The 17,221-nt window shown below is 34.1% G+C and overlaps 3 protein-coding genes across 5 annotated transcripts in view; all 3 read left to right on the top strand.

Moving 5' to 3' along the window:
* The window catches only part of LOC120345808 (E3 ubiquitin-protein ligase NEDD4-like), a 31,761-nt gene extending 30,822 nt beyond the window's left edge, over positions 1–939 (top strand). For all 3 annotated transcript variants that reach the window (XM_039415361.2, XM_039415360.2, XM_039415362.2), the window contains 2 exons: positions 466–635; positions 828–939. In XM_039415361.2, coding sequence (XP_039271295.1) covers positions 466–635; positions 828–930 — 273 coding nt within the window. In that variant the 3' untranslated portion in view covers positions 931–939. The remainder of the gene's footprint in view (positions 1–465; positions 636–827) is intronic.
* A 1,599-nt stretch (positions 940–2,538) lies between these two features.
* LOC144425624 (heat shock factor-binding protein 1-like) lies at positions 2,539–7,441 on the top strand. Its single transcript, XM_078114968.1, has one exon. The coding sequence runs from the start codon at positions 5,715–5,717 to the stop codon at positions 5,934–5,936; it is 222 nt and encodes a 73-aa protein (XP_077971094.1). The 5' UTR covers positions 2,539–5,714; the 3' UTR covers positions 5,937–7,441.
* Positions 7,442–11,615: 4,174 nt separating this feature from the next.
* On the top strand, positions 11,616–16,987 carry LOC120346159 (uncharacterized). The gene is made up of 7 exons (XM_039415827.2): positions 11,616–12,571; positions 13,314–13,486; positions 13,904–14,051; positions 14,266–14,423; positions 14,917–15,151; positions 15,400–15,502; positions 16,260–16,987. Exons 1-7 carry the CDS (start codon positions 11,677–11,679, stop codon positions 16,399–16,401), a joined length of 1,854 nt encoding a protein of 617 aa, XP_039271761.2. The 5' UTR covers positions 11,616–11,676; the 3' UTR covers positions 16,402–16,987.
* Positions 16,988–17,221: the final 234 nt, after the last annotated feature.

Raw genomic sequence — 17,221 nt, 5'->3', positions numbered from 1 at the left:
AGACTTGACACAAAGGGACATGGGCTTTTTGTAGGTTAAATATATACAATAGACAAAGCTAATCGACTTCGTTTTAAAATATTAAGGCTAAATGATTTTGATGGAATTGAACCCATTACACTACTTTTCTTGGTATTCCATTGAGATTTATTAAATTAGACATGATCTGTTTCGAAATGCCATTTCGAACTGTATTTTACATGAAACAGAAAGTCACTTTTTTATTAGTTTTCTGTTGTATTCATGTATGTTTCATAATGCATAAAATCCAATTCAGGCTTAGATGATAGATAAATTTCGAACAATAAGTATATGTTTAACAAAAATGTTATGCAATATTTGAAATTTCATTATCGGCCAAATAAAAATTTCATGTTCAAATTAAAATCAAGCTGTTGGTAAAAGCTTCATTTTTTTTTGATGTTTTGCTATTAATCTTCAATTAATTGATCTTTTCTATTACAGGCAATACTTTTGATGGATCCAGAATCACGAGTACGTTTTCTGCAATTTGTAACTGGTACTTCTCGTGTGCCAATGAATGGTTTTGCCGAACTTTGGGGAAGTAATGGACCTCAATTGTTCACTGTTGAAAAATGGGGAACACCTGATAAATTACCAAGAGCACACACATGGTGAGTGACATTTATGATATAACATGTTGATACCGCATATCCTCATCAAAAATGTTCAATCTAAATTGATAAACAGGCATGATAATCTGATTATTTATTAAAAAAGCATAGAAAAACTATCTTGTTTAGTAGATAGTTATAATCTAGCTTTTTTGAATTGCATTTTGTTATAGGATTTTTCATTTTTTTTAGTTTTAATCGACTAGACCTCCCTCCATACACTTCGCTAGATGAACTTCGTAAAAAACTGCACCTCGCCATTGAAAGTTCTCAAGGATTTGAAGGCGTGGATTGAATAAAGCCATCAGGAAAAAAAATGCAAACTTCTATAAATCCTCATTGACTTTCCTGTACATCTATGGAAATTGATAAACACAAACAAGAAAAATCAGTCAACAGCTGCCAATTGACTATTGAAATGTGTGGGATCGCAGCTTCTCCCATGTTGATCTCTTTTAGTTGATAAAAATTTTGTTTCAAAACTGTTATAATAACAGACCATAATTTTTTTTATTTGCACTGAGGCAGCCAATACAAATTTTATCTTAAACAGGTTTGTTCCACACTATGTGGCCTTTATTTCCTGTGTGATTTGAGTGAGTGCATAGGACTCTAATAAAATTAACTTTTTTGAGTGTTGTGAAATGGCTTGGTACTCAATAATTTTTAAAGAATTTATTATTATTATTGTTGTTTTATATTGATTAAACTTTTTGATTTTGTTCTCACTAGCAATGTAAAACGCTCCAACTGAATGTACATATACATCTTTAAAAATTTCAATATGAAATCAAAATATATACTGTAGTTAATTTTATATTTTGTTTATTGACAAACTGGAATTCCATTGAGCATATTTGTTTCCAAGCGTGATTTGTATTCACTATTAAAAAACCTCTAAGACTTTTTTGCTCAAACTTTGTTATGTTTCTTAATTCAGACATTATTGTTTGCTTTTGGCTAACGGCCGTTTACCAGCTTGAGATTTATTGCCCATGTTTTACTACAGTAATGATTATTTACCTACTCTAGTATCAGTAAGCCATTCATTTATAATACCGTTGGTCTGACTAGAGAAAGATATGTTTGGCGTGCGAAGCCGCAATATGCTATAATCATCTGAAGATACATAAATTCAATGCAATTAGGTGTTTCCTAATTCGTCAGTGTGAATCTATGAAAAAAATGGCAGAATTACTCTAGTATTTAGCTTACACACGAAAACCGCAATCTTAAATTAAGATAATAACATGATTTGGCTATTGTTAACAACGATGTGCAGTGGTGTTCCGGTTTCTTGTTTAAATAACTGTAATATTACATTGTATCCTGATTCTTTTTGTGTTTCGGGACATGTGTTTCCCTGACATGTTATTGCTCTTGTGTGTATGTATTTGACCACATTCATATTACGTTGCATGTGTTATTATTATTTTATTTGGTCGTCTTATAGTCATATTTGAATAACATGTCCGCATTTGGAAAAATATTAATGAAGTCATTCCAAACTAATTTGTGTATTTATCATAATTAAAAAAAATATTGCTAGTAAGTTTGCGTCATTATTAGTGCATGCTAAGGTTCCCAGGGCTTGTTACGAGTGCGCTGTTCACAGTGAAAGATTATTTATTGGACTTGCTTCTCCCCAATCGATTGTAATTTATTGCGACTATCCGTGTCAAGGGGGATATATGAAGATTATACTGGTAAATCCACCAAAAGAAGGTTCTTTGTGTAATTGCGTTGCGAGTATATCGATATCTATTTCGAAGTATTGAGGAATAAATACATCACTCGACGGCGAACGTTCTGCGGTTAGTTTGAATAAATAGAGCGCCGCTAACTGAGCGTTCAAAAATCCGTTCACATGGCGACGTACATCTGACGTTTCGGAAATTTCGACTTGGGTTTGAAGGCTTAGATTTTCTGCAATTCGACGAGGACTTGTGGATGATACCACCAAGTCAAAAAAATAAGATGATCTATTTTAATATAGACCGGTTCTACAGCCTGTTTCATAAATGGCTCTATGAAGAACACATACCGGTAGTTGTAAGTTTTCTGTTGTGGTATTCAAAATAACCGCGCGTCATTCGCGAATCATTGGCCAAAACAAACAAAGCCAACAAGCGAATTGTTTAGAGTGGAGTGTACGCCAAAACGTAATTTGTCCTCGACCATTGTGTTCTTTTCGTTCATTGGCGAGCGGGCCGTGGGGCGCTGGGTGTTTGAATTATTCCGAGTGCCAATTATGGAAAGTATGGCAGATTTGAAGGGAAACAATGAAATAAGAGGCAGTGGATGCGCCGTGAAAAATAACGAGTTGTATATCGAAGGAACATGAATAGTATCAAACTCTGGAATCTGTATTATGCTGAATCGGATAGAATTAACTGAACAACAGCACTGTCAAGCACCAAACCGTCACAGGTTTCTGCAGTCCTATAACTGTATAATATGAATTACGTGTGCATTTTATCATCGATAGCTTGAAAGCCAATAGAAAAGGTTGAATTTCTAGATATTCATTACTGCATTATAGCGTTATGGACAAATTTTCTTTAAGTTACATGTATCAGAAATTAGTGAAGTGAGCCTTCGATATTTTAAGATTGAATTGCCTCTAGTTTTACAGTTACTGCAGTACTGCTGTACGGTACTGCAGTACAGCACACTATCCAAATTCCAAGAATTTCCCTCCATTTGGCTCAATAAAACAAACACTCTATGTGTCTCACAAACGAGGGGCGTCTGGGACCACGTCAGATGCTTCATATCGTGCCATGCTTGTTTCAATAAAAATCTAAATTAATCGAGGCCGTCACATGACCAAAATTGCCGTTTTTTGCTAAAAACTCTCGAATGCTACGGTAGAATTTTTTTTTCTTTGGTAAATCGGATTATTTTTTCCCAAGGAATTCAATGATGACGTTACTAGAGTGTGCTTCTTTGTAGTATTTTGCGCAACTTCATTATACTGCATTATTACCGATATTGAGGGACAACAATGTCCAGACGTCTCCCAAAGAAGGGGTGTCTGATCATCTGTAAAATGTGTTTCTCTGAAACGGGACAATGTCACCCGATTTGTATAGTGTTGAGGTAAAACTGTTGAGTTTAAGTGAATCTATCATGAATTTTTTTATGTAAAGCTATCGTTTTTTACAAGTCTAATGAATTTATGCTACTTCTTGGTCTATTCTTTGAATAAATGAAACAAATTTTCAACTACAGAATAATTTTTTTATTACAAATTCTTTTAATTTTGGAAATAAACGAATAAGTTTTTAGCCCTCTAACTGTTTTAATGAATAGGATTGAGACATTCTTCATAAGGCCAGAAGAACCGGTTGATGTAATTATCTGCATGGTAATTTCATAAAAGGGATTCTAGTGACAGTTGTCTTATATCACTTTTTGACACTGAAATGCCATAAGTAGGCCTGTGGTTGATAACAAACTGTCTGGAAAACAGTCGTTTGTAATATCTTATTCAGGAGTGGACTAATATTTATTGAGCCTGTGAATATTGTGAACAAATACAGAAATAGTAACGACCTAATAACAGTAATATATCATACAAAGAAATAAATTTCATTTAGATATTCATATTAATTTTTATGTAGTTACTAGGCAAGCCTAATCCTGTAATCAGAAAGGATAAAGGTATGCTCTTAATTCTTGGTGGATATTTTTTTATTAAATGAGGTCTATTATTAATTCATGTCATAGTAGAACTCATTAAAAAAAAAACACTACATATGAAAAAGAATGATTTTATATTTAACCTCGTTCCTAATTGTTGATAATAGTTTGCTTGATAAGTCTGCATTTAACTGTATTTTGCTGTAAATACTTATTTGTCTTATGAAATTATTATTCATTCAAAGGACAGCTAAATGACAAGTATGTAAATATTTTGATGTAGACAATATTTGACATTACTTTGAATAATGGAATGACTTTTTGAATTCAATACCATAATTGAAGATTCAACAATCATAGCATAGCAGGATAAATTGTTCTATTCCAAAACAAGCAAATTGTGTAAATATGCTACTGATGTAAAAGTGTAAACTCTATTCTTTTTTCCTTGGATTAAATGAGTTCGACAGATTCTTTTGTTCCCCATTTTCATATGTTTATACTACACAAATAAAAGTGTATTCATTCATAAATTTCAAAAGCTTTTGCTGGATATACAAACATTCTTTTTAGGAAAAAAACATATCAAATCTTTAAGGTCAAATATCAAAGTCATATTCGTTTTTGCCAAGTTTAATAAAGCCTTTCCAATTGGTTAATACATTCTTGATAATGTATAGAACTACTTATTCTGAACTTCAAATTTTGGGTCTGAATTTATGCTTGTAACTTTTGTTCAGGAGTCAGCTCATGAGGCCAGTAACAGTTTTAATTTTTGTATTAAAAATTCTCCATGCGTTGGGAATTGTTCATTTTGAATCGACTGAAAGTCATGCATGAATTGATATATTTATTTATTTGAAGTGTTGAATAGTGTTGTTTCGTGTTGAATTATTTTTTTTTTTATTCAAATAGGTCTGCTGTACAGATTTCTAAACCTTCATCACCGTTTTTCAAATGATTTTGTTCATGCCAAAAGTCTAGGAAGTATCTCTTTACCAGGAAAACTTTTGTATTATTAGCATTCCATATTCAATGTACAAATTACAAATTTTATCAATCATTTTCAAGTGATCCTGGTACAGTTGAAATGCTAAGAATTTGTCTTCTAGCCAGAACATCACTATATTTTTATCAATTTATGGCATAGTGTGTTAATGGTCATCATGCCTGACATAAAGCCTATCAGTTTAAGTAATGCCACCATCTCAATAAGTTGTATATGCTATATTCAAAACCTGTTAAATGCAGCCCCTCCTAATGTACCAGTAGCTGATTTTGCTTATAGTGCCTTGTTCGGAGCAAAGGTTATACATCCTAGTATCACAAAAAAATTACGGTATCTTAGTGAAAAGTTGTAACATAGGTTTATTTATTTTAACCTTAGATTTTAATAATAATTGTAAATAAGTATTTCCAAAAGTATTTAACAAAATGGCCGATACCGGATCTGATCCTAAATCTGTGCAAGATCTCACAACATACGTCCAACATGTTTTACAAGATGTGCAAGTAAAATTCCAAGGAATGTCTGATGGAGTCTTGACAAGGATTGATGAAATGGGAGAAAAATTAGATGATTTGGAAAAAAGTATAGCAGAGCTCATGGCACAAGCTGGTGTTGATGATCTATCGGAGTCTGGGCAGATTGAATAATATTATTGGTTATAGACTTGTTTGCAAATGTTATCAGTTTATTTTTATATCAACTCATCATATCTCTAATTTGCTTTTAAATTTACATTATGATAGTGGCATATGTACGCTTTGGAAAACAATGCCAATGTCGACCATTGGGCAGAAATAAGCTGTACCTCCATGGTTGTCAAATTTAAAAACAAATTTTATGAAAGTAGCAGCACATAATTTAACCCTTATCGCAAACTTTGGCCTGACAACTTTTATAAATCAAAAATAATGAAATTACTCAGTATATTAGTTTTTTATTCTAATGCAATTTTTTACTAGTTAGTATCTTACTTTGCTGCATTTGATATTTTATATCCCATTTATGTATTGTACACATGTTATGTATTGTGATAAACTTGGAAAGTATCTAGGTAGGATCTTGTGTTAAAATTTTGTTTATATCATACTGTATATTTCATAGTACAGTGCAATGTGAAAATTTTTTATTTAAATTTTTGTTTTGGCTCTACAAATCGGCCATACTGAAAAGCTTACAACATTTTTTCAGCATGGTTCTGATAACCTAAATAATATATAAAATTGTCCCAATGTCTGTGTTAATTACACATCTAAGTCTGGAAATAAATGATTATTTGTCAATACTATCAAGAGAGAATGAAGAATTCATGTACTCTACTAAGATATTCTTCAAAATAATGATTACAGTATACAAGTGCTAAAATTGAATGCATATTTTAATTCAATGTCTGCTAATTTGAAGTACTTTTAGTATTTTTTAGACATAACGCAGAACGAGTCATTGTGATTTCTATTGTTGGTTGGTAATCTGCTTGAATTGTATTAAAATATTTCCACTGTTCCTCCATTTTGTATTCGTCTTCATGGTACCAAACATGTTTTTTTTTTATATTGGGTGCCAAATTAACCTCATTTGATCACAATATGGTGCATACTCGTCGTAAATTATATTTAATAGTGGCATTGGTTAGCTCAACAATTGAATTGCAGTTGTATAATGTATGCTGTGGTTAGATTTGTGAATTTGTTTTTACAAAATTTTTCACAAATCTCTGTGATTTTGTACTACTTTTTAATAGATATAATTTTGACGTGAATGAACTTCAAAGCAAAGAAAGAGAAAGAACTTGACTACCATAATATCTAATCAAAATCATGATTGAACCTTTATTGCATTTTAAATCTAAAATGTATTTGATGAATTCAATTGTTAACTTAGTTGTGAAAACTGTGTGCTATGATGGAAATCAATATATAATACTAATTTCAATTGCTCCTGGAACCATGCCCATATGACAAAATGTGGTATTTTTGTTTGTATTTGTTGCAGTTATTGAATTCTTGTTGGACGTGATGCTGAGAAGGATATTCCACATTCCCCTATTATTCGTCGATACTATATATGGAGTATTTCTGTTTTATCAGTATAACAATGCATATTGTAGATTATATTATACCACATTACAATATAAAATATATGACGTGGACCATTATTTCTTTTGTATTGACTTTTACATAGTCACGCCCAGATAATCATCGGGCTTGGTTTACTTTCCCCTTTGAAGATTTTAACCACGAGTCTCGCGTTCGTCGTTCAGAGGTATATTGGATCCAAAGTATAATGAAAAACGCAAGAGTCGGCCTGGCTAATTGAAAGTTGCGGAAGTTCATGATGTTTTGGGCATACCTATATTACTATCCGCGAGGTTTTATTCATAACTGCAGTAGATGAGGGGCCATGCCGCCCAAAAACGTACGGTCACGTACAGTGGGAGAAACTCGTACGTCTTTTTCGACACTATTTTGCTCTTGCTAGGGTGATTGATTCACTGTTCACCGAAGTTTTTTGGTGCTCCTGAAGTATGCGCACCAAGGTGTCGCATAACCTGAACCCTAACCTGGTACACATACTATGTTCAGGCTGTGCGCGTACTTCAGGAGGTCCAGTTTTTTGGCTTACTGTCGATCCTTCCTCCAAACCAACCGAGATAGATGAGGTTGCAAACTATTGGCCTCATCCACAAAATGGGCTGGCTGCGCCGTCTATTCATAATAAAGGTTTGGTCAGTACCGCAATTCTTAGATTGGGGAAAGGGAGGAATACAATACATGTTGGATGTATGGAGTTAGTCAGTCAATGGTTTATTTGACGTCACAAAAAACAAATGCTCAAATATCGGTACATATTATATACATACTATTAATGCTAGTTGTGCGCAGAGGTCGCGAAAGACCTCGTTTGGTCCACAAATATATATTATATATATTTTCAGTTCAGTGGTTATAGATATTCAAGCAGCGACATCTATATCGCTGTTGATGGTTTAGTGCAGGGCTTCCCAAACTAGGGGCCCAAACGAATTTTGGGGGGCGCAAAAAGAATACCAATTTTACACAAAGTACTATCTATTGTACTTTTTCGGACTCTTGATTCAAAATACAATTATTAGAACTAGCGTATAACAAAAATTTCACGATTCCGAATGAATACATACATCATCACACCGTGATTCAATGGAAATAAGACAGTGTCTTCAATTTCTTTCAAAAATAACACTAGGGCTTATTTTGGGGGAATGTAGAGAATAACGAGATTTTTTAAAATACAGAATATGAAAACCGATTTCCATTTACTTATAAATAGCACGTTTTTAAACTAAAATAACTGCTACATATAGAATATTCACCATTTAAAAATTAGAAAAGATTTCTTTCTATTGTCACGGATTTTATTAACCGTGTGTTTTGGTTTAGTTTGTCTATTTATATTTGCCTATATCCTTTTCGAGGACCCTTAATTTGGGTATACCTCATCCGATTTCGGTTACTGAAAGACTCCTACCACCATCGAGTCGCGGGGGAAAAAGAGCTTCATTCCCTTCTTCGATCGGCTGGGTTGGACGTCGGGCGTGTTTTCCTGCGTTCTCTGGTGTATGGTGATTTAAGTGTTTCAACTGTGAAGTTGCCTCATAATAAACCACAAATCCGGAGTCTGACTCTTCTGATTCTTTCAATACACAGAATAAAAACCTATCTGTGACAATATAAAAAAGGCCCTACATGCTTTGAGTACATCTTTAAGTCAACGGTTCGATAAAGTTTCCATAGCCAAATTGGCGGCGAAATTGAAGGTTCTGCGCAAAACTCGCGAAAAACAATTTAAATTGAAATGTAAATTTTTCAGTGAAGCTGTATTTGACCCATGATATGTATTTATTTATACATAACATATAGTACACAGGTCTTGCGTTGCGTTTCACTTCAACGAACCGCACCGTGAGAATAGTTAAAAGTGCGATTACATCAAGAATAAAATTTACCAGAAAAGACTGGCAGCCTCATCTAATTTTTTTTAATGCACGACAAATTTGAATTACTTGGTTATTTTTACTGATGTGTGTCTATCTCTTTAAAAACATGTGATTAATATGATACAAAGTCACAAAAATGTATTCGAATTACTGAATATCGTTAATATATATATATATATATTATATTTGGTAATGTTATTCGTTGTTGCATATAAGCATTTGAAAATGTCGTGCTCTTTGAAAGCTATTTTTTAAAAGAAACTCCAAATATGGATTTACGTCGCACGTCATTTCAAGTCGGGTTTAAAAATATACGAATAGGTCCAAGCGTCTCATTTTGCGAGAATGTTCGACAATCGAATTAGAAAGTGACGAATTGCATTTCACATAGATTACGTAATTAACGCAATTGGCAATTTTCAAATATAAAAATTTCATCTTTCGGTCAGCGTATCAAAGTATTTTAACAGATCAAGGGGAAATATTATTGAACTTCCACGTCTTAGCGAAAGTTCAGTTTCGATAGCAAGAAATGAGAAAATATAGCTATTGACAATTCAATTTTTGGCGCACCTAATACCATTTCTATCTGATTGATGGTCAGCATGGAATCTATTAAAGTTTAACACTGCACTACTAAATGACCGTGCAAATAAGTTGGTGAAGCATTCAATTTAATTAGGCATCACGTCTAACTTTCGTGGTCATTATGGCATAACAACGTAAGAGTTTCAAATTCGTGAGTTTTCTATAACGAACTCTGGACATAAGACAAGCATTTTGTTCCGGACACATCACGTGTGTGCATGACGTAGACCCGTGTTTCGGTAATAATCGTGTGTTACATACGATATAGTGTTATTCTGATAGTAACCTCAGGCCTTGGGCAACGGATATAATTTTTAACTGCCTTAGGGGTTTAAGTTGAAAAGACTGATTTTTATTTATAGTGGGGTGTTTAGTAAAGTAAGTGGTATACGGTTTTACCAGATGCAACTGTAGTTATGACGATGGATACTAAAAAATTACAGATTGAAATTTCCACGTGAACGGTCGACGCAAAGAAATATTTCAAATTTGAAGCATAAATTCAGCCACAAGTCAGAGACAGCTGTATCCATATATGTTGTGCCTTTGTAACAAGTATAAATAATGAATTATTCAGCAGTTGGGGTAATTTCCCAACAACAGGAACAAGTTGTAAATTATTGTTAGTCTAGCACTCATGAAAAGGATTTTTACCATCATTTTTTAACCAATCCATAACGATATATTTACAACGATGATTATCTTCTATGCTAATTGCGTAAACTAGTTATTGAAAAATTGATGTTCCCATTTTTAACTGAATGTAGCTCATTGCATATTGAATGTCCTGTCCATAAATAGTGACTTCATTCCATAAACCGAGGTTTTGGACCGCAAATTCAATTTCTGGTATACAACTTCTATATTATCCCCGCGACACGGGAGGAAATCATTCACAATTTCACCTTGGAAAGGAAATTAATATCTGTACCAAACAGCGCTTTTGATTGTGGTAAAAATGATATAAAAATTCGTCAGATTGTTATTTGAAGCCAACGTCACATAGGGAACTATTTTACGCCGAACCTAATAAACAACAATAGGTGCAATATGAGAAAATCGTGACTGACGTCTCTTTGAGTGACATTAGTCAAACGCCCTACTGAATTAAAGAATAATAGATTCTCAAAATCATTATAAAATAGGGCATTTGATGCCCGACGTATGGAGGTCGTGTTAAAAGTAAATACCATATAGGCGTAGCTGCACCAAGAATGTAAAGATGCTATGAATCAGTTGTCTCATGTACTAAAATAGGGTAATCGAACGTTGTAAAAAGCTATGCAAATTCTTAGTACTTCAAGAGGTAAAGCAGACAATATAAATGGAAAAGTGTATAATTACCGGAAGTCACTCGCATAATAAGGTCATGAAACTAGAAATTCAGAGGAAAAGCTGGAGGATACCAGTATCATAAAATACAGATGCTGCCTAACGAGTATGTTATTACCTTCGGTTAGGACAGCTCTATAGGCATTTCATTGCATAAAAGCGAAACGTGGAATATTGCTTTTGCTCCGATGGATGGGGTAGAAGAATTCCAATACAACAGACAATATTGTGTAAAAATTGGTATCCTAAATTAAATATGTATATATTTGCAAATTAATGCGTTGGTATTTTTAAACAAGGATATATAGCTGGTTTTTCACTACATTGTACTTGTTGAAAAGGGTGATAACAGATTATTTAGATAGCATGCCCACATCATCTGGGAAATCGTGGTTGTGATTATTTCATTTTATTATTTATATTCATGACTCTTCGAATTCTATGATTTTTGAATTTTAGAATAATTATCGTACACATACTAACATACATTGAAAGGGATGTCTGGGTTACTGATCATAATTCTACTGGGGTTTTGTACATGTATTACTTGCCAAAAAATGGAACTAGCAGACAGAAACAGGCAATTCGACATCAATAAAAATGTTGGCATTGATCCAATCAGGAAACGCAAAATACAATTTCCTCCAGAGCCAACACTTGGGAAAACTGGAGTACCAGTCACTACAAAACGCTCAATATTATTAACACCGTGGGCAACAACGCTACCAACTGAATCCAGTACAAAAAGAACTATTCCCGCCACCACTACAACAATTTTCGTTGTTCAACCGACACTCGGAGTCCCTGTTACCTCCAGACGACTAGTTATATCTTCCACAATACCACCCACATTCTCTAATCCGCCATCACCAAAATCGAGTACATTGTTTAGTCCTCCGTTTGAACCATCCGTTCTACCCAATGTTGTGGGACCGGCAATTGTGGTAACACGACGAATACAACGAAATAACCAAGAGGTAACAAGTTCCATGCCATTGGAGATAAGCAACACTCCAGATTTACCATTTTTACAAGAATTTGAAAACCGAACAGCGCTGACTAACGTTGCGCCACCCTCATTGTATACGCGGCCGATACTAGCTACAACTCCAGCATCTAATCAAACGAACGGTGGTAACAATCAGTCTAGGGATGACCAAACCATTCTAGTGGATTCCTTGTGCGGATACCCAGTTTACTATAACAGAAGCGCGTGTCACGAGCTAGACTATTTTACGCAGCCTTTATCACTATGTGAAGAACGAGGTGGCATGATAGTATTTGCGTTTTTTGTTATTGTACTTGGATTGACTATTATTCTTCTTAACTGCCTGCTGCCTGTTGTTGTATGGCAAAGGTCTGACATGAGAACTCAGTATGATTATATAAAAGGTAAGTAACTTAAATTTGTCAAATAGTTACAATAGAATACAATCTACCGTGTTCGCAAAATAGATTTTTCTTCAATTGCGCTCTCATATATTTCGAGCACATGTCTGGTCTTCAGGGTCTATTTAACTAAAATACATTATGGTACGGCCCGATTTACCGCTATGACTATACGGTACGTAGTTGCTCCTAACTCCGTGCTTATCGAGAATTGGCTTTCTTGGTGCGCTCTTCCCCCCTATTTTCAAGTCTCTGATGAAAACGTGTAAAAGTCTTGGTTTGCATTAAATTTCGTAATTAAAAACGACATCAATAAAATCAATATAAAGATTGCAATAAACCAGTAAACAGTTTCAACTCATGCGCCCAGATGTGCGTAGTCCAGAGATTCCAGTGAAGTTCCGCGCAACTCTCAAACTACAAAAATCCAGGTCGACACGATATATAGTTAGATGTCACTATATGACCATAAATTTCATTAGCGCCCGAAGGAACTATAGTGACACAAAAATGTGAAGTGCTATATATACCGTAATTTAAATTTCTGCTATTAGTTGAAAACGTGCATTGATATCCTGTACAATTAAAATTAGGTATATCCAAATAGGGAATTGAGTAAAATAAATATAAGTTAAAACTTATTTAAAAAAAAAAGGAATCATAGCAATTGTTTTTATTGTAATCATATTTCATTTTAATTCCAGCAACACCTTCAGTGATGATATATATAATTATTTTTTTACAGTTTCTTTATCAGTTGCTGACATGTTGAGCGGTTTTCTTCTATTGACCGCCGTTATTCCAAACACGGTTTGGATTAGAAAATACAGCGAGGAAAGGGTAATAGAGCTTCTAGAGAAAGACACAAACTCTGTTGTAGCCATTTTTGTCGGATCTTTGTTGACCATGTCGGGACAGGTAGCCTACAATATGCACTACAATTTGTGAATATCGCTAATACGTTATTGATTAGACCAGGGGTTCTCAAACTTTTGGTGCTATGAAGCCCGCGAAGAGGTTGACTAATATTTACGGAGCCCCACAATACATTTATAAAAATAAAAACAAAAACACATTGTTACTTACAAATGTTCTGAATTTTGATAAGTAAACGAATAGCTTCGCGGAGCCCTCTAGGCTTTGCTTAAGGAACCCTTTGAGAACCTATAGGTTAGCGTTAGACATTCTGCTTTTCCCAATCTAGCCAACCCGTCGTAACTGGGGCGACATGGACGTATCATGATTTTCTCTGACAAGGATTCAAATCAACAAACCACCGTTCCAACAGATGTATTAATGAATATTAATCATAATAATAATGATAATAATTTCCAGGCCTCTCTTCTTCATCTGATGTTTTTGTCTATCGAACGATTTATTGCCATCAAGTGGTCATTTTGGCATTTATTGCGGAAAACTCGAACCATTATTATCACTCTGAGCTCGATATGGATAACATCATTTTTATGCGCTTTTATTCCAGGTAATAAATATCAGTTATTTATAAGCGATATATGTATATTCATATATGTTCAATAAACCCTGAGTATTTGGTTACTTCTAAACACGGAATAAAAACCCTTGTAGACAATAAAAGACATAATGGAATATTGATGTACTAGGTCATCACTAAAGTGAGCGTGTGCTTTTTGATAATTTTTTTTGACTAATTTTCATATTTAACTATGTATTTGCAGCCGCTTTTTCTCAATATTTTGAATACAAATTTCAACCACCCCTATTAATACACATGATGACGCTGCGAACAATAACGGGAGAATCAGGAGAAGTAGAATACGGAATTCATGGTCCATTATACACTGCAATTACAATGATTCTGCCTTATGCAATAATGGTAAGACTTGGAACAAGATATAAAAGCCAACACTACTCAATTTTTTCATATTGCTTGACTGGTGTGGATAACGAAAATATAGCCATAGATTTATTCTGAATGAAATGTCGTATATTATGCAGACAGTCAGTCAATCGTTTAATTGTCGTCACAAAAATCTAATACACAAATTTATACAAATTATAAGGAAAGCAAACGACAGACAAGGGAAAAAATTGTTACAGCAAAGGCAATGTGGAAAAATCATATATATATATATATAATTAGATGAAGAGAAAGTAATAAAATTCAAGAAAACTAGCAACAACTAAAAAAAATATAACGTATAGCCGCCACGCTCAATTAATAAGTCCCGCAAGCGCACTGCCTGCAAAACTTCATTCCCAAAGTGTTTTGATTAGATCACTGAGACGGTAATCCTATTACTCTGTGTAGTAACATTCTATATTTTCTATTATGAGTCTTGGATAACAAACATTCCTATCTTTTCAAGTGTGTGGCGTGCATCATGACCGGTATTGTATCGTACAAAAAATTGGCAAGCAGGGCTAAAACATTCGGGGACGATGGGGCGTTCCACACTACTTCAGGATACACCAGCGCAGCCACAGGTGTGACAGCCAGTCCAGTAACCAAACCCAGTTTAAGAACACCAAATAAGCTACGACCTGAAGTATCGGTTTTCATCACCATTACCATAATGATTTTGGGATTCACAGTAACAATACGTAAGTTTTTTCGTCTACAACGTGTTGAATATTTTATCACCTTGCTTACTTTATTTACGTTTTTGGACAGACAAGTTGCAGAAATTAGCATTATATTATTATAGTTAATATATATATACTAAAAAAAACTTACGAATATTTACTCATTGGGTAGAATCAATTTAGTTTTTATCAAGTTTATCAAATCAGAACAGAATGTATACAAAATTGTATACAATATGTTTTTAAAAACGTTTATACTTCTTCAGTGCCCTTTGGAATCGTGCTCATCCTATTCGTGGCGGGAACTTTCAACTGCGACAACTACACGACTCCGTATACTGTTTCGTTCTACGCTGGTCTCGCTAACGGGTAAGATTACTTTTATTTACATGACCTACTTATTCGTAAAGGCGAAAATTGATCTTAATTCCTTGGTGATAACTTCAATCATCTTAGAACTCATTGCTTCGTGGTTTACTCCGTGTAACGTCTCATCTAACGAGTAATGATGGATCTTCGTCACCCAGATCCCGCTGATAGCTTCAAGACAAATTAGCACAAGCAAACAATTTTTAACATCAAGTCGTATGGAGATGTCTTTTACCAGATCATAAAATTGCAATTTTTGTAGTTTTGTACAGGTTATGCATTGATCACCGGTCAACTAATCAAAGTTTAGGTTGTCTTGGTATTTTTTCTCGTTTTGATTATATAAACCGGCGTTAGTTTTCTGAGAGACAATTTTTGAAGATTGAAAGACTGCACTGGTAATTTCACTAAAATCTAGAATCCTTTCAATGTCCGGAAAGTTTTTGATGTTGTTTTCTGTCCGTTTCGAATATAGCTCCTATTACTATCATCATGATATAAGTTAGAAATATGTAAGCAATTTTAACTTTGCAGAGCTGCTCGACAAACAAAACGTTTTTTTTTTAAAACTTCAAAAATGTAATTTGTGCTCCCCCGATCACATTTTCCTTACTTCAAACGTTTGCCAATGGAACTTTATGTTTTTTCGCCTGGGTTCTGTTAACTGAGGTCATCTGGCAAAGATCGCGACCCTTTGTGAGAATCACGTTCTCAGTGGTTACTGGAACATAGTACTGATCAATTTATATAATTTCAGGTTTATCAACCCAATAATATACAGTTTTCGGGATGAAAGATTCAGAATTGCTGTTAAAAAAATATTCTGCGCCAGGTTGAAGAATAAAAAGCAGACTTCACCAGTGACCACCAATGCGTCAAACAGCAGTTCTAAAGTGTGATGCACTAAAGATTATGATATTACATAACACCTTGCAATAAGATTATAAGCTTATCGTTACAGGTTCAGGCTCAAAATTGATCGGCCGTCTAGACCTGACAACGCCATCGTATAGAATACACTGCGTGATTTACTTTTCCCCAAAGTAGAGTTGAAAAAATGATAAAAACTGTAGAATTCTAACGATATTTATCTGTGGGTTCTAGAAAAATTCGCGCAGAAAATTTCTCTGTTGGAAATTTCGCTACATGAAAAATGGCGCAAGAGCATTTTGCTGTGAAACAAGTATTTGTGATTTTTGGTTTTTGAAGTACCTTTTTATTTAAAAAAAATTCGTTATTTATAGGAGCATAACCTAACCTTAACTGTTTTTATCACAAATACTTGAATACAGTAAAATGCTCTTGCGGCTATTTTTCATGCAGCGATATTTCCTATGCGGCAAATTTCCCCATGCGGTGAAATTTCCTACGGCTAAATGTCCTGCATTGAATTTTTTCGTACATGTATCTATGCAATGCCTCGCATGTTAGAAAGGATGATTCTATTCTCACTTCATTCTTTTTTTAAACTGTGGGTCAACGTTTCCCAACCGGGGAGGAAGTTCGTTGTTTTCTGGGAAAAAATTTTACCCTGTTTTCCTGTTTTAGTTATTTAGCAATATTGTGATGCGTATTTATGAATAGATTATAAATTGTTTAAAGCACGCAAAAGCCAAAGTGTGACTTGTGTTTAATTAACACCAGCTAAATGCTCATTAAAGATTGAACAAATACCTAAAGTAGAGTTTTTATGCACAGTGGGGGGAATAAAGAGTTCCA

The sequence above is a fragment of the Styela clava genome, chromosome 8, assembly GCF_964204865.1.
Source record: "Styela clava chromosome 8, kaStyClav1.hap1.2, whole genome shotgun sequence".
Classification (NCBI taxonomy): Eukaryota; Metazoa; Chordata; class Ascidiacea; order Stolidobranchia; family Styelidae; genus Styela; species Styela clava.
Note: the sequence above shows the minus strand (reverse complement) of the source record. Positions and strands in the feature narration are given on the sequence as shown.